General features: G+C 48.1%; 1 protein-coding gene across 1 annotated transcript in view; it reads left to right on the forward strand.

Moving 5' to 3' along the window:
- The window catches only part of UROC1 (urocanate hydratase 1), a 40564-nt gene that overhangs the window by 1955 nt on the left and 13861 nt on the right, over positions 1-24748 (forward strand). Inside the window, exons 2-15 of the mRNA XM_033087391.1 lie at positions 7346-7476; positions 8647-8740; positions 9624-9683; positions 10014-10142; positions 10277-10338; positions 13808-13874; positions 13964-14107; positions 15277-15365; positions 17466-17528; positions 17888-18067; positions 18372-18469; positions 19192-19264; positions 20649-20770; positions 22450-22520. Of these exons, the coding sequence (XP_032943282.1) occupies positions 7346-7476; positions 8647-8740; positions 9624-9683; positions 10014-10142; positions 10277-10338; positions 13808-13874; positions 13964-14107; positions 15277-15365; positions 17466-17528; positions 17888-18067; positions 18372-18469; positions 19192-19264; positions 20649-20770; positions 22450-22520 (1383 nt within the window). The remainder of the gene's footprint in view (positions 1-7345; positions 7477-8646; positions 8741-9623; positions 9684-10013; positions 10143-10276; positions 10339-13807; positions 13875-13963; positions 14108-15276; positions 15366-17465; positions 17529-17887; positions 18068-18371; positions 18470-19191; positions 19265-20648; positions 20771-22449; positions 22521-24748) is intronic.

Consider the following 24748-nt stretch of genomic DNA (forward strand, 5'->3'; position numbering starts at 1 on the left):
TCTTCTGTGGAGGAGAGAAAAGATTCCTAGACAGTTCCCAAACCCAGTGAGAGCGTTAGCAGCAGCTCGATTTATACTTTTACTTTGCTCATTTTCTATATTTAAATGTGTTTCTTTGACTTTTGACATAAACTTTGAAAAGTAATTTTAGGAGATAAGCAAGTTAAATGTTATAAAAGTATAAGTTCCCCATTCTACCTCCCCGAGTCACTTTTTTTTTTTTTTGGTATATCCTTCCAGACACATTTTATGCATGTGCAAGTTGTGTGTGTGTCCTTCTTAAAAATATAAGTGGAAGCAGTCTATACATTTTAGGTTTTTCAGGGGTTTTTTTAAATTTGTGGGAGAATGTGGGGAATAGTGTGTTTCTCCAGGGCCCATCAGCTCCAAGTCGTCCTTCAATCTGGTTGTGGAGGGCGCAGCTCAGCTCCAAATCCAGTCACCATTTTCAATCTTTAGCCCACCATCCCATGGAGGGAATTGAACCGGCAACCTTGTTGTTGAGCGCTTGTGTTCTAACCAACTGAGCCATCCAGCCGCTCCTAGGTTGTTGTTGTTTTTTCAGTTTTTTTTTTTTTTAATTTTTATAAGAGTTTGTTTGAGCCAAACTGATGATATGTGGGGAAGAAAGGTCTCAAATGCTGCTTTGTCAGTTTTTTCTCTCTTTTTTGAGATTTTTCATTATTGGTGTATTTAAAGTTGCCCCCATTCTTTTAACTTTTATAATATTTCTTTTTTGAGATTTTTCATTATTGGTGTATTTAAAGTTGCCCCTATTCTTTTAACTTTTATAATATTTTATTTCTATGGCCTAAAATGTGCTTCACTCTTTGCTTTTCTTAAGGTAGATTTCTCTGTTTAAATATAGAGTATGTACTGTGTATAACATTTTAGCCAATGTATACTCAGCATGAGCACAGGATGACTTCTACAGTGCAGAGGAATATTTAGTCATATACTATGACCAGTTCCCCTATTAGAAATATCTTTAACATTCCCCCCTCCGTCATATGAATTTTCTCTTACTGACTTTTTCCCCAGGTTCTGCCCCACCTGAAAGGGCCTGTGCTGAGTATCAGATACACCAGATCTGAAGACCTCCCACATGTGTCTGGGTTCCCATCACTACTAACAAAGTGTCCTGAGTTTCTTGAGTATAGGGCTCTGTTGGGCTCATTTCTGGATCTTCAGTGACACCAGCAGTTGTTTGTTGAATGACTGTATAAGAGTATAGGCTAAGTGCCCAAACCAACATCCTACGAGAGTTTAGAAGGCAGGAGAAACCTAGTAGGTCTTCCCGGAGGAGGTGGTCTTGGCACCATGGGCAAGGTTCTTAGTCTGGAAAATATGAGAAGGCCATTTAGAGACAAAGAGAGGTAGTAGCTGAAGATGCCAAGATGGGACTGTCCAGAGTGTATTGGGTGTATAAGCCTGACCTGGGTGCTGAGCTTGGAGAGCTAGGTCCAGCATGGTAATAGAGGACCCTGCATGCCAAGAACAGTGTGGAGTTTGTCAGATAAGTAATGGGGAGCCCATGAAGGTTTCTGGGTGGGGACATGGCCTGCTGCTTAGCAATACACCCCAGAGAGCATAGAGGTTTCTACAGCTCCTAAAGGGGGTTGGGTGGACGGAGGCCCAGTTGGAGTAAACAGTTGGCAGCAGGGAGTCTGTGAGTGTGGGAGATGATCATTTTGACAGCCAGCACTCCTGCGGCACGTATGTGTGCCAGACACTATTGTGGGCATGTCAGTTCAGTTAGCCCTATGAGGTGTGTGCTGTCACCGCACTCATTTTACAGAGAGGGAATTGGAAGCTCAGAGAAGGGGTGCATACATCATGTAGCAGGCGCTCTGGTCAGCCCAAGGCTTGGAGAGCAGAAGTGCTGAAGCAGCAGCGTCTAGAGAGGCTCCCCGTCCCCAGCTAGAAAAGCCTGATCCAGTTTGGACCCAGAAAGTCAGGCCAGGGCTGCTTGAGGGTCCTAATGGAGCTGTGCTAATGGGGTTCAGGGATGGGGGTGATTCAAACAAGGCCAAACCAGTTGGATCATGGCCATCATTTTGGTAGAAATAGTGACAGTCAAAAACGTTCAGGTGGGTGATGTTTGCCCTTCAGGTTCACTGCCAGGTTAGGAGGAAAAGTAAGGCATAGGCCAAATTCACACACACACACACACACACACACACACACACACACACACACACACGCATCCCTCCCTGTCCTGAGAGGTAAACAAAGTTGCAGGCTGGTATCCTTGTAGGTGATCAGCCACCACCCAGGAAAGGTTTGGTCTTGGTAGAAGTAACATTACTTCCAAGACAGGATTCTGTCACTATCTTCTTAGATTTCCTAGGACTGCTGTAACCAATCACCACAAACAAAGTGGCCTGAGACAGCACAGATCTATTCTCTTGTAATTCTAGATGTGGAAAATCTGAAATGGATTTCAGTAGGCTAAAAGCAAGAAATATTAGTGCACTAATGTTGAAATTATTCTTGTGCTTTTGCTTTCTTATTGAGTGTCTTGACTCATTTTGGGGGCACAAATATGACATATCAGATTGTCCTGGATTATGTTCACATTGTATACTTTTCATAGCATTAAATATATTGTAAAATGTAAAGTTAAAAAAAAAATGCAGCATTCCTTCCAGAGGTTCTTGGGGAGAATCCATTTCCTTGCCTTTTCGAAATTCTAGTGTCCAGAACATCTGGACTTGTGCATTTCTTGGCTTGTGGCCTCTTCCTCCATCTTCACAGCCGGCAGCACAGCAAATTCAAATCTGTCTTTCTGACTCTGATCCTCGGCTTCCCTCTTATAAGGACTCTTGTGATTACATTGGGCCCACCTGGATAATGCAGGATGCTTTCCCATCTCAAATGCCTTAATTTAATATTATCTGCAAAGTCTCGTTTGCCATGTAAGGTAGTATATTCACAGGTTCCAGGGATTAGGATGTGGACGTCTGTGGGCTCCATTATTCTGCCTACCACACTATCAGGTGCCCAGAATCCTCCAATCCAGTGGCTGAACATAGGACCTTTTAAGAATTAATCCTCTGGCCCTAAAGGAACAGGCCACTGAGCTTGTCAGGCAAGGTGGGGGTGGGTAGGGGTGGGGGTGCAGGGGTCTCTAAAATATTCTGTCCAATATATGTGTCTTGAATACATCTGATTTCACCAATAAGAACCCACTTATCCCACAAATTATGTAGTTAATAGGCCACAATCTCACCAGTGGAAACCCATCTCTGACACTCTATATGCTGCATAGCCCACCCTCTAGTATAGACTGAGTATGGAGAGCTTGTGGTAGCGTTGTGTGATTACTCTGTTTCTTCGAAAATAAGACCTAGTCAGACCATCAGCTCTAATGTGTCTTTTGGAACAGAAATTGTTATAAGACCTGGTCTTATTTTACTTTTTCCTCCAAAAGACGCATTAGAGCTGATTGTCTGGCTAGGTCTTATTTTCAGGGAAATACAGTATGCCAGCTGATCACCCACAGCGTGAATTCCCAAGCAAGGCTCCAGCTGGCTCTCCCTATGGGTGCTGTGGCATTTGATGTTGAACTAAAGACTGGCAAACAAGAAGCTGAAAAGCTGGAGAGGGGCAGGAAGCAAACAATGCTCGCCAAGTTCTGGCTTGGGGTCTTTAAAGAATAGTTGGGTAGAGGCCTGGCACTGTGCGTTGGTCAGTGCACATTATCTCATCGAATCCTTCCAACTACACGGCTCAGGGAGCCGTTCTGAGAGACAAGGAAAATGAGGCTCACACAGCTAGTATGTGGCAGAGCCAGGGCACACTGGTTGTGCCTGCTGTTCTGTTCTCAGCAGGAAGTGGCCTACCCCATCATTCTACTCAGCTTGTCCTCGCTGAGCCTCCTCCCCTGCTGAGGTTGCCAGGGTCCATGGGGCACTTGGGCCCTCCCCCAGGCCTGCCCCAGGACTGCTGCAGGACCTTGGGCAACTCACACAACCTGTCTGAGCACCATTTTCTCATCTCAATACCGAGAACTGCCCCCATCCTCAGCAGACACTTGGAGTATTGAATCCAGCAAACAGAGCTGTTTCTTTTAAAATTTTTCATTCAACAAATAATTATTGCATGCTTATTATGTAACTCTAGACATAGGGGATAAAGTTATTGAACAAATATAGAAGAAAACTTTCCTGAACTAGTTACACAAATGAATTTGCAGATAAAAAGACATAATTTATCCTCGAAAGGAAAAAAAGAAACTTGATGTAGAATAGTTGACAATAAGATGTATCTAAGCTAAGACAAATAGTAACAAGTGTTGGAGAGGCTGTGGAGGAAAAGGAACCCTCATACACTGTTGGTGGGAATGCAGACTGGTGCAGCCGCTATGGAAGGCAGTGTGGAGGTTCCTCAAAAAATTAAGAACAGAATTACCATATGACCCAGCAATCCCTCTCCTGGGTATCTACCCAAAAAATCTGAAAACATTTATCCATAAAGACATATATGCTCCAATGTTCATTGAAGCTTTATTTACGGTGGCCAAGACATGGAAACAACCAAAGTGTCCTTTGATAGATGAATGGATAAAGAAGTTGTGGTATACATACACAATGGAATACTATTCGAGCATAAGATGAAATAGGACCATTTGTGACAACATGGGTGGATCTTGGGATTACAATGCTAAGTAATAAGTCAGGTAGAAAAAGTCAAGAACCATATGATTTCACTGATATGTGGTATATAAAACTGAAAACAACAAAAGAACAAGACAAATGAAGAAACAAAACTCTTAGACATAGATAATAGTGGTTAGCAGAGGGTAAGGGAGTAAGGGGGCTCTAAAAGAAGGTAAACAGGGTCAAATATATGGTGATGAAAGGAGAACTGACTCTGGGTGGTGAACACATAATGTGAGATATAGATGATGTATTACAGAATTGTACACCTGAAATCTATGTAACTTTACTAACAATTGTCACCCCAATAAACTCTAATTTTTTAAAAAAAGATATATCTAAGCTAAATTACTGAATTTCCGGGATAAAGAAAAATTCAGTGGTGATAAAATCGAAAACTTATACAAGGGAAAAATAGGCAAACAGCTTCTGTGCTGCGTTTAGGATTCTGAAATTGCCAGAATCCCTTTTATGGGACACACGCATAAACACTTCATTTTAAAACAGATTGAATTTCGTACAACCTTTAAATACATTTCATAGAATGGCTGAGTCGTTTCTATTTACTGACATAATTTTAAAGTCATTAATTTGAAAGTAAGCTTTGTTATGTTTTTGACTTATGTGATTAACTGAACAATGTTGCAAACATATTTAACCCCACCTTCTTCATCTAGCACCTTGGTAAAATATCAAGTTGAGCCTGAGTAATGAAGCCTGAATTTCTGTGAGAACAGTGAATACAGTGGTTTCAGACTGCAGCTGCCACCTCCTAGCAGGTTGCGAAATTAGTTTAGGGTATTGCAACCAATATTCTTTAGAAAATGAAATAAAAGAAGTTAGAATAGGATAGAATATATTAGGACCCTCATAGTAGTAGTAGTCGTGTGTGGTGTGTGTGTGTAATATATATTGCTTTTGAAACTTCTTTACGTTCCTTTTCTCTTGGCAAGCTCTCATTAGAAGCTATACACCAGTTTAAAAACAAAACAAAACAAAGCAAACCAACCTTTGTACCAAGATGTAACATGCACAAAAAGCAGCCCAAACCCCAGAGGGAACGGGCCCCCACCTCAATGGTTAACTACTGTCCTAACTTCTCACAGCATGCCTTAGCCATACTTGCTCTTGAACTTTGTGTCCTGGGGATTATGCAGCATGTCCCTTTCATGTCGACTTCTTTCACTCAATATGAGGGCAGGAGATTCATCCTGGCTGCTGCATGTAGTTGTGGATTGCTCATTCTCTTTGCTGTCCTGTAGTGGTTCCCAAAGTGGGGTCCCCAGAACTTGTCGGGAATGGGAACAGACTTTGGGGGTGGGTCCAACACTCTGGGTGACTCTTATGCCTGAAAGACTCCTGTGGGGGCGTATTCCTGTTTTTAAGGGAGAAACTCATAGTTCTGATCAATTTTTTTTCCAAGAGAGAAGAGATTATGTGCTTTTCTTCTATGTGAAAATTAAGTGAGGGGATGGCTCTGTAAACCCTGTCGAGGTTCTGACATTCCTTAAACTGACCTTTTCTCCCTTGCCTGCTCTTGCCCTCTTCTGCTTCCTCAATTGTCCCTCTCCTCTCTCTCCCAACCCCACCTGCCCCTCAAGCCCCAGTGACACCCCTGTCGTTCCCTCCCGGGGCATGTCTTAGCCCACTGTGTCTGACCTCTGGACACGATGAACAGGCTGTCCTTCCTCTCCTAGGCCTCTGCTCTCAGCCTCCAGGGCACCCATGCTCCTGGCTGGACTTCCAGCTCCAGGTCTTGTTGACTGACATTTCTGCCCCTGCTCAAATGCTGGTGTCCTTAGGACCCGTCCTAGGGCTTTGCTTCTTTTCCTGTCAGCTTCTGCCTTCTAATTTCCAAAGCTCACCTGTCTTCTCTGAGCCTCCTACCACCTCTCCCCTCAATAGATATGCATTGAATGAATGCGTGAATAAATTCACCATACTCAGTTCCTCCTCTCCCCTCACCCTCAAAGTGGTTCGCTTTTCATGGTCATCTGAATGAATAAATGGCCTCAATGTCCATCCAGACACCAGGTCATCACCCTAGGCCCCTCCCCCACTTCACCTGCCTCCACCCTCAGGCTCCAGTCTCCGGGTGTTGGAAGGAAGAGAGTTATGAAGGGGTCTGCAAAGACTCTGGCCCTCCTTGAGCTTAACAAGACAGATTGTAAGGAAGGAAGGAAATAAACAGATCACAGTGTGTCTGACGCTGAAAAGCTCCAGAAGGAAACAAAGGTGGGAAGAGAGGCTGAGAGTCAAAAAGGCAAGGACAGCCAGGCCTCTGAAGAAGGGGCACCTGGACTGAGACCAGAATGAAGGGAGGAGCCCTCCAAGGGAAGGCAGGGTGGCCAAAGGGGTTTAGGCAGCAGGAAGGATACGTGTAAAGGCCCTGAGGCGGGACCAAGAACATCAAGGATATCTAACGAAGAGGGATAGGGCTGCCATGGGGTGTGGTGTGGGAATTCGGGCTGCTTTCCCTAGTTGGGTAAGAAACGCTTAGAAGGCTTCATGAGGAAGATGATGTTGTAGACGGGTGAGAAATAGGCAGTCTCTGGGTTGGGCCGTAGGTCTCTGAGTGGAGCAGGGGCAAATCCCGGTAGGGAAGGTGGGCCCATCCTGGAGCCTCAGGATGTTTGGCCTGGAGCCCCACACCTCTTGCTGTCCCTCACCACTTGCCTCCCCAGCTGGCTCTGAGGAATGCCCTGCGCTACTTCCCCCCGGACGTGCAGGAGCTGCTGGCCCCTGAGTTTGCGCAGGAGCTACGACTGTACGGGCACATCTATATGTACCGATTCTGCCCCCACATTGAAATGAGGTGAGTGCTGGTGGGCACTGCTTCAAAGGGGGCCCAGCGTGGGAGGGAGGGACATAGGCAGGACCACGCTGGAGGTCAGGAACCCGAGACTCAGCAGGTGGGGAGGAAATTGACGTTGTTTACATTTGGAGGCCCATGGACATGACATGCTAAGTCAATGCGCCTCACACAGGAAGAAGGAGTAGCAGTGTTGTCATCAGTGGGATCTGCAGCCTAGAGCTGATGCCCCCAAGTCTGGCCAGAAGATGGGGTATCCTTACCAGACAGGTCCCCCTGGCCCACAGTCCTGGGCAGTCAATCCTGTGCAATTCTGGAGCCAAACTGTATGCAAAATCCCTTTCTGAAAACTCCACAGCTTATCATCCTGCTAGAGGGCAAGGAGGGCTTTAGAGGGTGAGGGGGCTTTAGAGGGTGAGGGGGCTTTAGAGGGTGAGGGGGCTTTAGAGGGTGGCTCTACCAGTGTCTCCAGACAGCTCAGGCTTCCTATCTGGGCTCTCCAGCTGAATTGTGCGCTGCACTGGAGGCCTTGTGAAAGAAACCGCGTGGCTGGGCCTCACCCCACATTGTGCAGCCAGCAGTTTTGGGGTGGGGCAGGAGCATCTGCCCCTCACAGTTCCCGGATGCTGCTGCTGCCCCGCCCAGGTAGCACACTGAGCACCTTTGTTCTTGGAGATGCCAGAAGCCCAGACTTGCCTGGGACCGCCCCAGGGAATGGCATTCTCCCCATAAGCAGGAACCATGTCCCTTCATTTCTGTTGTCGCCTGCTGGCCTGACACCTGCTGTGGATTTGGTGCCCAGGATCACTAGTGGTGTGAAGGAAAGAAGGAATGAGTAAACTGTACCCAGAGTAGAGACATCAGCTTTGCATCAAAGTCAGCTTTCTCCCAGTGAGAGCCTGCTGAGAAGGGAGGAAGGGTGGCCCAGGTCGGGTAGAGGCCGAACTCCCCATTGCTGGAAGGGCAGGGGTGCAAAGCACAAGGTGAGTACCAAAGCAGGTTGGCCTTTGTTCCTGCTGGGAGCTCCCAGGTGACTTCTGCAGCATGCTGGCTATTACTGTCCACACCTGGGTGGCCCACAGCTGGGCCGTGGCAGGGAGGGCCTGAGCTTTCGCAGGAAGGAAGCCTGGTGCCCTGCCATCATCACGCCTGGTGACAGGGCACCCCTTGCAGGGCCTACCCAATCGAGCAGTACCCCTGCCGGACGAGAGCGGCAGCCGCCATCATGCACATGATCATGAACAACCTGGACCCTGCCGTCGCCCAGGTAATTCCCGGGGCAGCCGAGGCATGGGGGCCGGCACTGTTCAATAGACACGTAACATGAGACGCACATGTAATGTGTTTAAGCTTTTTATTTAGAGCTAATGATAGCTTTACAGAAAGTTGTAATGATAGTGCAGAGAGGACACATATCCTTCTCCCAGCACTGATTCTTCCGTAACTAAAGCACAGCACCAAGACCAGGACATCAACATTGGTACAGTGGAAAGGTGTAATTTTAAAATTCCTAACAGCCACATGAAAAAGTAAAAAGAAGTGGATTTAATACTGCGTTTTGTTTATCTCGCTATATCTGAAGTATTATCATTTTAACATGTAATCAATAAAAAATCATTGAGATATTTTACAATTTTTTTTGCACTAAATCTTTGAAATCGGGTATATTTTATACTTTGAGTATGTCAGACAAGCCACGGTTCAAGTGCTCAATAGCCACATATAGATGACGCAGGTCTGGCCACATGTGCCTGTCCTGGGTCTTCTTGAGAGCCAGTCTGTACATCAGGTTTGATATTTGAGAAAGGATAGACTTTGCGGAGTGAGTCTCCAAATATTGTATTTGAAGGTAGAAATTCCTCAGCCCTGGCTCTGGCCAGAACCTGATCACAGATGGACCCTTGACACTGACCCAGGCTGAGTACCCAAAGTGACCCCAAACCCAGCTCTGTCCCTTACCGCAGTCACAGATGGGCCAATGTTCCTGCAGAGGCAGCTGCCCCTGGGTCTCACCTCTTCTGGCTTCTCCCTTTGCACCCACTAATCCTTCTTTAAGGGCCATTGGCCACCTTGCTCTGTTGAGCCCAGCACAGGGATGGGGACCCTCCTTCCCCAGGCTACCATCTCAGACATCACCATGTCTTCTCCAGTTTCCCCAGGAGCTCGTGACCTATGGAGGAAATGGGCAGGTGTTCAGCAACTGGGCTCAGGTACGCTGTACTACGTAAACTGGCCCCTTATGCCCAGGCCTTTACCCCATCAAGTCCTCTGCCCTAGAAGGAGGTTACAAACCCATGACTCCCTGGTGCCTGAGATCACAACACTGGAGACGGTTTGGGAATGTTAAAGGTCCTACGGGCAGGAGTGGCTTTATTGGAGGCACCAGGAGCCACTAAAGCGTAATGGAGGTCTGGAGGGACAGGGCATTGGGCAGGACCACTGGGGCTCAGGGTACCTGAGCTCTCAGAGCCTGGGTGGTGGCTTGAAGCCTGCTGTGGGGCCTCCACTTACAGTCTTCCATGGTTTGCTCTCCCTTGCAGTTTTGGCTGATGATGTCCTACTTGTCGCAGATGACAGAGGAGCAGACCCTGGTCATGTACAGTGGACACTCCCTGGGCCTCTTCCCAAGCAGCCCTGGGGCCCCAAGGCTGGTCATCACCAACGGGATGGTGGGTCTTGGGGCAGCGGGGCACAGCGCCAACCCAGGGGCACTGGGGAGAGTCAGGTGCCCCCGACACCTGCTTACCCATCATTTCCAAGGACGCTGTGCTGCCCCAGACCTTGACTCCTGCCCCTCTTCCAGGTCATTCCCAACTACTCTTCCAGAACAGAGTATGAGAAGCTGTTTGCCATAGGGGTTACAATGTAAGTCTCTATTTCAGTTTATATTCTATCAATAAGTATCATATATTTCCACCTTAGTGATGCTTTATTATAAAACAATGTAGCAATATTAAATACAATTTTGAAAAACACTCAAAATCACAGCACTGTAGTACAGTTTCGTATTTATATATCCCTAGTATGGACATCCCTACAATTGTTATATACTTACAAGCGAGTGAACATACAAGTGCTGGGTCACATTCGATTGTCAATATCTTTTTCCAACATTTTATTATGAACAATTTCAAACATACAGAAAATTTAAAGAATTAACAGTGAATAACAAAATTCTGTGATTAACGCACTACTAAACTCACCTTATCCTGTGTCTATCTATCTATCCATCCCTCTAGCCATCTACCTGTCTAATTTGGGTTTTGATGCATTTCAAAGTAAGCTTCAAATATTATGGCCTGGAATTCAATATTTGTTTATAGTTCTTTTCTTTTGAAGAGAAATTTACATGTAATGAAATGCACACATCTTACGTGTACCATTGGATGAATTCTGGCAATTGCATGCATCTGAGCAACTCAAACCCAATACAGATGCAGAACACTACCATTTCATTTGTTGTAAAGTTAATGCATGCTCTGGGTTGAAAATTTTTCCCTCGGACATTATAAAAAGAGCTACAATGAAAAGGAGACTCCTCTCTGGCCCTAGACTCCTCAGTTCACAGTGTCCCCTGTATTCTTTCAAACATTTCTTAAGCATGTGGCTACAGATTTAGATTTAGATTTACAGTTAGACCATTATGATGCCCCTGCTCTTGTCTTTCCCGTCTGATAATATAGCTTGGAGATTGTTCCATTTCAGGAAACATGGGTTTTGTTTTACCTGCAGTGTTCAATTGAACCATAATTTCTTTAGCCCACTTGCCTCCTGATTTGGCTTGTCTCCAGTTCTTTGGGATTATAGAGAATGCTACACCTTTGTGGATCTCTGGAAGTAATAATAACCATGTGAAATGTGATCAAGTCTGTAGTATTAGGAGCCAGTTAACCAGGCCTCAGACTAATATTTTATAATACAATCATAATAATCACCATCATTTGTTGTTCTAGGATTTATAGGTTTAATCCTCTACACAATCATCTGAAATAGGTACTCTTATTAACCCATTTCGTGGAGGAAGAAACTGAGGCTCAGAAACCCAGTTATTCTTTTTGTTGTTGCTCATAAGTAGTCTCCATTGCTGTTATTATTATTACGAGGCCTAAGGACCTCTGCTGTACAGGGAGCAGCCATGGGGTCAGAAGGCTCGGGTCTGCGTACTGGCTCTGTTGCCTCCTAACTGTGACCTCCAGCCAGTTGCTGTGCTTCTGTTTCATTGATACAGGATGGAAGTTTAAAGAGGGTGGAGGTGCAAACTCAGATCTGGTTGACCCCAAGTGCTATGGGCAATTAACTAAAGAAAAGATGCAAATCTCCAGTGGAGATACGGGAAGATTTAAATATACCAGGAATCTGAGAATTACTAACTACATAAAGCAAGCCTTTTTCACTGTTGGACTGACAAAAACAAAACTACAGATAACACCCAGTGCTGGGGAGGATGTGGGGAAACAGGCAATCACAGATTGTGGGTGGAGTACAGCATGCTGGGGGTGGCTGGGAGGGCTACATCTAGCACTGGGGTCAAAGTTCTAAGTGGAGTAAACTTTGATCCTCAATTTTACTTCCAAGTGTTATCTTAGAAGCAGCATGCAGCTGATCAGTTGAGCACAAAGTATAGAACCAGAAGGACTTAAAATCAGTTCTCAACCCTACTGTGTGTCCCTGTATAACCCTGGAACTCAGATCCTATCTGTAAAGGGGATATTAATTAATGAGGGTTGTGTGAAAATTAATGAAATGATAAAGGTGACACTGTTAGCATGTGGCAAAAAGGACAACCTTGGGAGCTCTGCTTGAGTGGATACGGGCCTACCAGGGAGTACGCCCCATGGCAGGGGTTAGAGGCCCATCTGACCTAAGTTGTGGGGGGAGGATTTCTGATGGTTTTACCTGTCTCCATGGATGGATGTTTATTATATTAGCAATAACCTCTTATATTATGTAATATGCATGTGACCTTTCAAGGTAAGGATACTGCATCCCCATTTTTTGGAAGAGGAAGCAGAGGTTCCAAGTGGTCCAGTGTCTTGCCTAAATTATGGGATAGTCTTGGTATTTGGACACAGATCTGTGAAAAATCAGGATCTATCCATGATCTAGAAGAGAAAAGGAGCTGGGGAAGTTATGAGGTGGACAGGAACTCAACAGAAAAGAGATATGAACTTGAAATTTGCAAAGGAGAAAAGCAAAGACTCCTTACCTCAGCAGTCCTCAGGGAAGAATAAAATTAAGGCAACAGCAAAATGCTGTCATTCTCCCATCACATTGCCAACAATTCAAATATTTGCTAATTATCAAGTGATGGAAACAGGCTTGCTCATGCATTGCTGGTGATAGTCACTTTGGCATTTTGGTATTTATTAATATTTTAAATATTTGCACTGGATGACCCAGCACTTCCCCTTTCTGGTTTCTAGGGAGGCAGATAGGAAGTGGGTCACTGCAGTGTTGTTCCTGTAGTGAAATTGCAGCCATCCCGATGATCAATAAGGGAGAGAACATTCTGAGGCTTCGGAACGTTGTGTGCATAGTTGCAACAGTTGTGTGCATAGAATGAGGCCATTTATGTAAATAATACTGATAATAATAACCCCTTATGTAAAAGAATGCTCTAAATGGGCTCGTTGAAGTCTAACTTACACACAGCACAGTGTGTAAATCTGGAGTGTGCGTAGCTGTGCCAGCACCTCTTGCTGGAGACCAAGTCCCACCCTGTCTCCTGCAGCTGCCTGCCTTCCTTGCAGCAGATAGACTCCCCAGATGGTCACTGAAGGCGGTATGAACGGAATCCTGCAGAATGTACTTTCATGGCTGGCTTCTTCACTGGGCCCATCCCATGCAGGAGGTCTATGTTCTTTCTCTTTGCTGTGAGTACACATTGTGTGCTCTGACTTCCATTGTGTTCTGATGCTGTAGTTCGTTTCTCTCCTCCTGGTCATGGACATTTCAGCTGTTTAAGGGTTTGGCCAGTGCAAATCAAATTGCTATAAACAGTGGTGTCCATGTCTTTCCATGGAGATAAGTATGAAAAGTAGAAGTGCTGGGTCACATTCAACTTTTGTCAATATAGCTAAATATCCCCCAGTGTGATTTTATCAATAATGCTACAGTTTTTAAGAGGATGGAACCTGGTTTTTAAAAGGTCTGAGAGGCCAGAGGAGACCAGAAATCGGGGACTGTAGCCTTTTCTAAAGTGTTTTCTGTTATTTTTTAAGGAGAATGTAATGATACATTTTGGAGTAATTAAAAATCCGTTTTAAACCATCTAAGGTGAGTGGCTGGGAGAAGCTGTGCCTGGCCCTGGGCTCACCCCCTTCTCTGTGCTCAGGTACGGCCAGATGACAGCAGGCAGTTATTGCTACATTGGTCCCCAAGGAATCGTCCATGGCACAGTGGTAAGACAAGGGGACCATGCCTGGCCCTGGGGGATGGAAAGTTGACGTGCTGGGCGTGGACAGTGACTGCCTGACTCCTATCCCTGCAGCTCACCGTGTTGAATGCTGGGCGTAGATACCTGGGCGTTGAGGATCTGGCTGGGAAGGTCTTTGTCACATCTGGACTGGGCGGAATGAGCGGGGCTCAGGCCAAAGCTGCAGCCATTGTGGGCTGCATCGGTGTCATAGCAGAGGTGAGCCCCGCAGGAGCTCCCGTGCCTGCCTCCTCCCTGCCTGCCTCTCTCCTTCTTCATTCCAGAGCCACTCACACCCACACCCCTCTCTTTCCTCGCCCTCCCTCCCTCCCTCACTCACTCCACAAAATCTCCCAGGCTGGGTTGTAAGGCAGCATACATCTCCTGCCTTCAAAGTGCCCATCATTTTCCACAGTCAATGCCTGTTGATGCTGTCCCATGAAGCTGACCTCTGGGCACTGCTTCCCTTACCCTACAGAATACCGGGAATATAGCTGGGAAAGGAGAAATGTTTGTGAATAAGTGAATGCAGACTCCCCAAATTCAGACAGTTCACAGTCCGGTGGGGGAAGCAGATGAGTCACCCATCAGTAGAGGGGACTGCAGGCTGCTTTCCCTCAGTGTCTGTCACAGCTTTCGTTGGTAGTGCCAAGGACAGGAAGGGAAGTAAGAAGGGTGTTGGGGGCGGTGAGTGGCTCTAAGAAAAGCCTTGGTGATACACACCAGTGTGAATTGCACTTAACTAATACTACACCTGTGACATATATATAGCTGTACTCATTAGGAGCCCATTTGGCTGCAGGTAACAGAAAACTGAACTATGGCAGCTTACACAAACAGAGTTTTATTTTTCTAACATAACCATCCGTGCTGGCATCCGTTCAGTAGCTCAGTGATGTCAGGGCTATCATGTCTAGGGTCTCTTGGGTTTCCCTTGTGGGTACAAAATGGCTGCCCCAGCCCCAGCCATTCCATCTATATTCAAGGCAGGAGGAAAGGAGAAGGGAAAGTAACTGCTATGGCTGACTCTATTTTAGCAGGAAAATAATGTCTTGAAACTCCTCTTTTCCCTCATTGGTCAGTATTAGATGAAATGGATGTCCTTATCTACAAGGGAGCTGGAAGCAGAGGAAAGGATAGTTGTGATTAGCCTGGATGTGGCTCATCTCCTGGACTGAGTACAGTGTCAGTGTCCCCTAAACACAATCTGGGTTCTGTTGCTAAGGAAGGCAGAAGGGAGAATGAGTATTGGAAAGCAGCCCAGAATGTCTGCCCTAACGCTGTGTTATAAAAGTGAGTGATCTACGTGGGTGATGGCACCTTCCTAGTGGAGAATGACACACCCGATGTGATTTGTAACTGGGTGGCCTTGTGTTTCATGGTCGTAGGTGGATAAAGCAGCCCTCATGAAACGCCACCAGCAAGGCTGGCTGATGGAAGTGACTGACAGCTTGGACAAGTGCATTGAAAGACTCAGGTACAATACCTGACAAGTGAGCATAGAAAGTGGGGAGATCATGGGAAGGGGCCCCGGCGCTGGGCTGCTCTGCATGGGCCTGTTCAATGCATGACACCTCCACACCAAGTGACCACTCAGAGGTGGTACAGTAGGAAGTCGTGTGAAGGATCTTCTAATATATATTTCTCACTGATCATTATTGCTGGTGTGTAGGAAACTCCTGGGTTTGTGTACTTTGGTGATTAGACACTTGGTTCTAACAGATTTTCAGTCGTCCTCTTGGTGTTCCTTATACTCAACCACAGTTTTGCAAAGAATGTGTCTTGTGTTTCTCACTGTTGTGACCTCAATGCTCAACCCAGAGCCTGACACATAGTAGGTGCTCATCAAATCTGTTGGGGAGAGGCAGCCAGTTAGCTCAGTTGGTTAGAGTGCAGTGCTTTTAACAAGGTTGTGGGTTCAATCCCTGCATGGGCCGCTATGAGCTGCGCCCTTCACAACTAGATTGAAACAACTAGTTTGAAACAACTACAACAACTTGGAATTGATAGGTCCTGGAAAAACACACTTGAATTAAAAAAAAAAATCCATTGGGTAAACATGAACCCTTGAAAGATGGAGCTTCCGCTCAGCATGAGTCCATCAGGTTTAGCATAAGTCAACCTTCCCCCCCACGTATGCTGTGATTGCCTGTGCGATGTCAGGGCAGCATTTCCCCTCCTGCTTGATGTCTTCTGAGGTATTGTACTGGGACCGGGGGGAGGATTGCCCTGGAGCTGCTGATCGATGCCATTTTGGAAGCATCCTCTCCACTGACTTGCTTTGCAGAACTGAGCCTACGGGGGAGATTCCCTCGGCACTGTGGCTCTCCACCAGGACTGCAGTATTCTAATCAAAGCGGGCTTGTATGAAAATGGTCAAGCACACACAGAATTTGACAAATATTTCTAATTCCAAGATGGGATGCTATTTGGCATAGATATTTCTGAAATATCAGTTTGACCAAATTGCACCTCTGTGTAAAACTCTCAGATAACTAGCTCTCCATTAATTATGTGAGAAATTCCAAACTCCTATTGTGCCACTGAGGACTCTTACCTGATCTTGCTCCTATCCCTGTTATGCTGGTCAGTTAGCATCCTGAATGCACACACACACACACACACACACACACACATACTGTCACACACACACTTCCAAGCACTCTGATATTTTTGTCACCTCTAAATATCCCTCTTTCATCTGTCTTCTCCCTCTTATATGAGTGCATACAAAGTTTGGGCCAACTTAATTCTTAATTCTTATACACATACACACACACACACACACACACACACACACACACACACACATCATTTCAAATCAGTTTAACAAACGGCCTTAAGCGACCTGTCTCATCACATTTCTGCTCCATGAGCTGCAGAAGACACAGATGGGAATGAGTGAGCTTCCTGGGGCTCATGGTGCCTGTCCTGGCCCTCGGCTGGGATGCAGTCCTCCTTCTCCAGCATCCCTCACTGCTCTGGGACCATGTGCTCTTTCCCTGCTTCATTATCCTCGTGCACCTGGGAGAGAGGAGCATGTCTGGCAAGGTGTTCAGTCAATCTGTATCTTTGAATGGGTGCCCCACTGCCCCACTTATTGCCCCACTTACTGATGCTTATTGATACTTCTCATATCTGTGAGGGCTTTTATGTATTCAAATCTTAAGTCCCCCAAAATATGCTTTCATTTGTTTTGTCCTTTTCTTTTTCTAAGTAATATTTGGGATCACCTGTAGTGACATTTACGATTTGACGATCACCTTAAGTGAGTTTTAGGAAGGTCCCTCTTAGAGTTCTAACAGCAATAGCCCTAATTCTAAGAATTGCCTCAGGGAGGGCTGTCACCATTGTCACCTCAATTCTCCTATCTGGGGCATTCCAGCGTGCTGTTTCCTTTGTGGTCTGGGTCCTCAAAGGACACACCTCATAGGTCCTGCATTTCAGGACCGACACTCGCACACAATACGTTGATATTCTGCATTCTGGCCAGGTGGGTGCCCCCTGTGTTTTGGTGGGGGTGGGCAGCTTTGGACAAGTGTGATGGAGCTGTCTGTTCTGTTCTTGTGCCCTTTAGGGAAGCAAGGAGAAAAAAGGAGGTGCTCAGCCTTGGTTACCATGGCAATGTGGTGGATCTTTGGTAAGTTTGGGGGTGGGAGTCGGCAGCCTTGGGAACCCCAGGTGAACCTCCCCCTCCAGCCAAGGTCCCAATGGTGTCCAGGTGTTCCCAGAACCCAAAGTTTCAAATGTTGGCTTGAGTCTCTTCTCCTAGCTTTCACTGCCCTTATCCTGACCCAAGTCCCCAGCAGCCTTCCCACCAGTGTTCTTTGGGATGGGAGAGCAGTGTTGGCAGGGGTGTAGGATTAGCCCCAGTCCACGTGGGGTGGAAAATGTGCTGCAATCACCTCCTAGCTGGGCCCTAAACTGGGGCCCCAGGTGCTGCCTTCCCTAGCCCTGGGCAGGTACCACCCTGCACTGACTATCCCACATCTTCCCTAGGGAGCGCCTGGTCCACGAATTGGACACGACGGGGGAACTCTTGGTGGACCTGGGGTCAGATCAGACATCCTGCCACAATCCATTCAATGGTGGCTATTATCCTGTGCAGCTTGGCTTTTCAGAGGCCCAGAGCCTCATGGCCTCTGATCCTGCCACATTCAAGGGCCTGGTCCAGGAAAGGTGATGCAGGTCCCAGGGCTGCTCGGGGTGTGAGGCAGGAGGTGGGATGCACACTGGGAAGATTTTTTGGACTGGGAAGCTGTGGCCTCTGCATGGTTCTCCAGTGGCCAGTTGTGTGGCCTTGGGCAAGACCCTTAGCGTCTCTGAGACTCTGTGTCCTCCTCTGTCAGAGGAGATGGAAGTCCTCAGAGCTGGCTGAGCTCCATGGGGTGGGGTTAGGGGTGACAGTGATGGGGCAAGGAGGGCCCATTCTCAGAGCCTCACCAGTGAACAGAGCTGACAGCTGACTGATGGCCTGTTGCAGCCTGAGGAGGCAAGTCTCGGCCATCAACAGGCTGGCCAAGGAGAACTTCTTCTTTTGGGACTACGGCAACGCCTTCCTCTTGGAGGCCCAGAGAGCAGGTGAGAAGAGGTAGGCTTGATGAGGGGGGCCCCATCCTCCCCGGGCTGGGAGAACCTGAGATGCTGACACTGGGCACACTCCCCTCCCTCCAGCCAGGGGTGGTCCAGCAGAGGCCATGGCATGCAAGTTTCACTGTAATCCTGCCCAGACCTCTGGAAGCTGGTCTTGCCAGCTTGAACTCTCTGGTTTCAATTTCTCCATTTGCTTTAAGAATGTAAAGTGCCGTAAAGAGAGTGGGTATGATGCTTGGGTATGACCTCCAGTGCAAAAAAATGCAGCTTTACTTTTCTGTGAAAGAAACTTCTTTCTATAAAACTGGTGATTCATTCGTGGATTGTAAAGTTCAGAAGGCATGAAAGATATTCAGTGGAAAGTCTCCCTCTCAGCCCTGTCTCTGGTACCAGCTCTCTTCTCTCCCACTCAGAGTCTGCAGGCTCTGGGGTGCCTGTCTGGACACGGGTGAGGCAGACACGGGCACGTGTAAACACTGCCCCACACACCATCAGCCTATCTCCTCCAACCATTGCTGCACTTGCTGTCTCTTCTTTTACCTGAAAAGAGACCTGGCAAGGCTTCCCTATCTGGGCAGAGTGCCTTTGAAGTCTTTGCCCAGGCTCTTTGTTTAAATTGCCATCTGGATGGCAGTGTATATCCTTACCTTGAGGTCGGCACTACCAGCCCTTGGCTCCTCCAGGTGACTGTGTGGCTGCTCTGTCCACAGGAGCTGACGTAGAGAAGAAAGGTGCCAAAAGGACTGAGTTCCGCTACCCCTCGTACGTCCAACACATTATGGGGTAAGTGATGGGGCACCTTCCAGTATCTGGGTCCTGAACATTCAGGTTGGAAAAGCCCCTGCTCTGACCACTGTTGAGGCCCCAGAGTGGCCACCACACTGAGTCACGGGACTCCACTACAAAATGCAGATGAAGAGGAACTGAGGCCATGAGAGACCTTGTACAGGGCCTCAGTGAGAGGACAGGAAGACTGCAGGAGGCTTCTTCTGCAGGACCTGAGGTCACTTCCTGGTGAACCCCCAACCTCTGCTACCCACAACCCTCAATGCTGTGTCTGAAGCTGCCTGTCCCATGGCCACAGCCATGGATCTGAGTGGGTAGCTGACGGCTTGATCCATGGGCGCCAAGACCTGCTGTCCCCTAAAGCCCTTGTACCTACCTAGCTATGCAGGGGAGGTCCAGGAAGGCCAATGGCCCGGGACAAGTAGGGAGGAGCAGGAGGTACCCAAAGGGAGACTGGCTGAGGGTAGAGGCTTGGAGGCCAAGACCAGAAGTTGGACTTAAGCAACACAGGAACAGGGGAGGGGAGGACACAGGATGCTTTTGGAAGATTCCCAGCCCTTGGTATGGCAAGATGGGACCAGAGAGGGAGGGAGGCAAGAAGGCAACTGTCTCCATCTCAGGTTCACTGTAGATGGGAGCAGAGCCAGAGTGGGCTGGGCCACAAGCCACAGTACAGGGGTCTCCCTGGGCAGGGAGGCAGGAGGGTAGCCCACAGGGAGTTGGGTGAGTGTGGGAGCCTGGGGTAGAGGGGCCTCAGGCCACTGCCTCCCTCTGCCTGGAGGTCACGTAGGAAGGTCAGTTCACTTAAGGCAAATTTGGCCAAGTCCCCACATTTACTATTTCTCTCAACTATTTAGTTTTCATTGACTGATTTTCAGTTTGTCTGTAACAGCAATTTAAAGAATGTACGCTTGTCCGTGTCCCAGCTCCCTGCCCCTGCAGCTAGAGATGGTGCACTTCTGAGAGAGGAGACAGAGAGCTGGAAGGAGGGAGAACACTGATGGGACAGAGGGAAACTGAGGGAGAGAGAGAGGGAGAACAGTAGAGGGAAGGGGAGTAGAACTCAGGGGAGCAGGTGAAGGGGAAGTAGGGGGATTGAGAGGGAGGGGGGCTGGAGGAGGCAGGGTGTCTGAAACTTCCTGTCCAATTAGTGACTTAGAGGCTTCCAGTAATAATTCTGGACACTGAAGCCCCGCTTTACTACACGTGTCCACACACAATGTCCTCCAACACACACCCCAACTCGCACAGAGCCTTTATCCTGTCTCAGTTCTGGAATATATGCCAGCCTCCCCTCCTTGGATCGTGGTGGCTCTGGCCCAGCCAGTGGGTGCAGACAGCTTGGGAAGCCCCAAGATAACAAGGTGTTTTGTCCTTGCAGGGACATATTCTCCCAGGGATTCGGGCCTTTCCGCTGGGTATGCACATCGGGCGACCCCCAGGACCTGGCAGTCACCGATCAGCTGGCCACGTCTGTGCTGGAGGAGGCCATTGCTGGTGGAGGTGAGGCCGTTGGGTTGGAGATGCTCGAGGGCAAGTGGCCTCCAAAGTCTCCCATAGCAAGCCTGCGTGGCAGTGCGGGACAGCCCTCCACCCATCCCCACCCCCTGCCTGGCCCTTGTGGGCAGAGGAGCACATGGTTTGGGGTTTGTGCCTGTTAACAGTGATTCTGATTCTTTGTAGCAGCCCTCTGTGCCCCCTCTGCACCTCCGGCCTTCCACATCTATCAGGCCCACTCTGCTTATTACAGGTCAGAGCCCCTCTGGTTGATCTGTGGTTTCTCTGATACAGAAGATCGGTTCTGCCTTTCCACGTGGATGGGGGAGGTTGTTTAACCACAGTCCCTTCTTGTGTAGTGGATTTGACATGTCATTTATCATGTGGAGAAGAGAAGGCAGTTACTTTATGAAACTTCCTCAGCTGTCAGAGCTCCTACCTCAATTTCTCTGCAGCTTTTCCACAGGTCCAGGGGTGGCCTTCTGTCCCGGTGGTTTTCTGTGTAGGTTGTTCAGCCTTTGCTGCTTGTTTTAAATGCCCAGGGGCCATTTTCACCCTGCTGTCCACATCTGTGTTCAATGGGCTGGGGTGGGGTCTGGGTTACAGGGACACAGAGCTGGAGAACCAGGCTGGAGTTGGGCGGGGCCACCTATTGGGAGGAGCCAGCTATGGGGAGGCCTCATTGAGAAAGAAGGGGAAGCAGGGGCCTTCTCTTAGGAATCTGGTCAGACGCGTCCTGAAGGTTCCAGGTATTAGCACAACTGCACAGCCCTCAGTAGGTGGCTGGTGTGTGTCCAACAACCAGCCCTCCAAGAAGAAGTCCTGAGCTATTGCATCTGCTGATGGCCATGGTCTAAATGCTCTCAGGGCGGTTGATTTCAAGTGAGGCTCCACGTTGAGCAGTAGCAGTATTTCCACCAGGCAAATAACCTTGACAGCATATATCCTCCTAAAAGGTAGTAAATTAAGTGATGACTTGTGAGCAATACTTTCATTTTTAATAAAATTTTTAAAAGTGTAAGTTCATTTAATTGAAATTTAACAATGTCTGTGTTAACCACTGGCTCACACAATTACTGAAGATTTAACAGTCTGCTTTTATAAGTAGGTAGGAGCAGCTCCTGAACTCCATGGCAACCTCCCTCCTCTGCACACCGCCCATACTTTAGCCAATTAGCCTGTCTTACTTTGATAGGCCAAACTTCTTCCCTCCTCAGGGCCTTTGCACTTGTTGTTCTCTTTGCCTAGAACACTGATCCCTCAGATCTTCATATAGCTGGTAGGACATAGCTTGAGCATCACTTCCTCAGAGAAGACTTTGGTCCCCCTGACCCACCACCCTAGTGACAACCTCACCACTGCCTACAGCAGTCTTTGTTCCCAGTACCTGGCATGGTACTCAATGAATGTTTGTTGAGGGAATCAATGTAGCAGGCAGTGGGCTGCACATATCCGTGCATTAATTCACATGCTCATTGGCACTGCCGGTTCTGAAAACCATTAGCTGGCCTGGTATGGTAGTGGGGGGAGGCGGGCGGGGCTCTCCCTGACCCTGAGTCTGGGCTCCACTGATAAGTGAAGAACAGGTGCCTGTACCAAGCAGCCTGAGAGAAGGATGGTCTGTGCCCCTCCTTGGGTTTGGGGCTCCTGGTACACCTGACACCTCACGCCTTCTCTCCCTGCAGTGAACCCAGCTGTGAAGCTACAGTATGTGGACAACATCCGCTGGATCCGGGAGGCTGCCAAGCACCAGCTGGTGAGGTCCTGGCCTGGTGAGGGGCAGGGGTGGGCCACTAGACTGCCTGCCTGTCAGGTAGACAAGAGCCCCAAGAGGGTGCCAGCACACTCCATGAGACTTCCTGAGTGGCAGGCCCACGGGCAGCAGCAGCTACTTCAGCCAGAGGATTGCTGGACAGAGAAGCCCAGGGCCTTTCAAAAGGTAGCCTGGAAGGGCGGCCGGATGGCTCAGTTGGTTAGAGCACGAGCTCTTAACAACAAGGTTGCCTGTTTGATTCTCATGTTCAGTTCCTGCATGGGATGGTGGGCTGCACCTCCTGTAACTAAGATTGAAAACAGCGACTGGACTTGGGGCTGAGCTGCACCCTCCACAACTAGATTGAAGAACAACGACTTGACTTTGAGCTGATGGGCCTTGGAGAACCACACTGTTCCCCAATAAAAAAATTAAATTAAACAAAAAGGTAGCCTGGAGCTCTGGGCAGTGATCAGGGCCAGTCAGGTCACTCTTCACCCAGTTGCTCCACAAATAGTTCTTGAGAGAGGTGGCCCCTGCAGGGCCTAGGAACCAGGCCCCCTGGCTTCTCAGCTGTGTGACCTCGGGCAGGTGGCTCAGACTCTCTGAGCCTCCTGTCTTACCTGCACAGTAGAGAGGCTGATGATGGTGCGTGCACCTGGCTGTGGTGGTATGCTTGGGACAAGACCTCTGTGGCAGTCAGTGCATGACGCACTGCTAGGGCCAGGACTGAGCAAACAGTCTGCCTTGCCCTACTTTCTGTGACTGTGAGTGTGCTCAGGTGAGTGTTAAAAAGAATCAGGGTGACACAGAGTGGGAACTACTCTATACCGACAGATCAGAAAGGTATCTCTGAGGAGCTGGCTTGTGAGTTCAGGTTTAGGGATGAGGAAGCAGCCATGTCAGGGGAGGCAGAGGGACCAGACAGTGCTCAGGCCCTGAGGTGGCAGCAAGTTTAGTGTACCAAACACAAACGAAAAGTGGGTGTTTGGTTCACATGCCTTTGGCCACAGACCCCAATGACTAAATGCTTTCACTACGTCCAGACTAATGTGTCCTTGGCCTGGGAGTCCCAGGACCAGGAGGAGACTGCCCCCGCCTGCCTTGAGCAGTGCCCCCTTTCCTGTGCTTATGTGATCCAACGACATCCATCCAAACTGCCGCCTCCTTGCCCCATGGTTTGCACATGTGTTTCGGGCACAGAAACCCTTGTGCCAGCAGAGGTCTCTGTGACCAGACAGAGTTAGCTGTTCATATTTTATTTATAGTATAGTTTTCCCAAAATGGGTTTGAGGCAGCTTGCGTGAGGAAAGTCAAGTCATTGTATAGAAAGCCACAAGGAAGGAAGAAGCACTTGGCTGGCCATGTACAAAGTGGCCAAGACTGAGCTCTGCATTTCAGGCTCATGGTCAGGTACAAGGCTAGCCCATCACTGGTTCCTGCCACCTTTAACCCCCTTCCTGGACTGGTTGGCCAAGCAGCTGAGGGAAACACCTGCATCCTCTTTGGAGAATCCAGTGTTTCTCAGCCTCAGCACTACTGACATTTGGGGCCAGATAACTTTTATTCAATTGTGGTAAACTATGCATTAACACAAAATTCACCGTTTCAACAATTTTTAAGGTACTCAGTGGCATTAAGCACATTCACATTGTTGTGCAACCATCACTACCATCCATCTCCAGAACTATTTTTTATCTTCCTAAATTGTGCCCATTAAAAGAACAATTCCCCATTCCTTTCTCAGAGGTGCTGCATCCTGGTGGTTGAGAGATGTTCAGCCGTGCCACCTACTGGCTGGGTGACTATGGGCAGGTTGCTCAGCCTCTCTAGACCTCAGTTCCCTCATCTGTAAAATGGAGCCAACAACGAGGATAACAGCATCTTCCATATAAAACTCACAAATGAGTGACTGTGTAAAGTTTTTGGAGTTGTGCCAGGCACAATCAAAAACTGCATTAGGTGGTGTTCATATTATAACTAGAAGGACTCGAGCAAGGTAATGCTCATAACAGGTAAATCCCTGGAGATGGGCAAGTCAGGGTCTCAGAGGCCCCTCTAGGGGTTAACCTTTAAGGTCACAGAGGGCCATCTGGGCACCCACACCACATGTGGACATGGAGGGGGTTGGTATGGCTGCCTGGTGGGCTGGATGAAAGGGTTTGCCTCAGGCCCACAGACTTCTAGGGCTACCACACACCTTGGGGGTGCTCCAGGACCTTCCTGGAAAG

Source organism: Rhinolophus ferrumequinum, chromosome 19 (genome assembly GCF_004115265.2).
Source record: "Rhinolophus ferrumequinum isolate MPI-CBG mRhiFer1 chromosome 19, mRhiFer1_v1.p, whole genome shotgun sequence".
NCBI classification, from domain to species: domain Eukaryota; kingdom Metazoa; phylum Chordata; class Mammalia; order Chiroptera; family Rhinolophidae; genus Rhinolophus; species Rhinolophus ferrumequinum.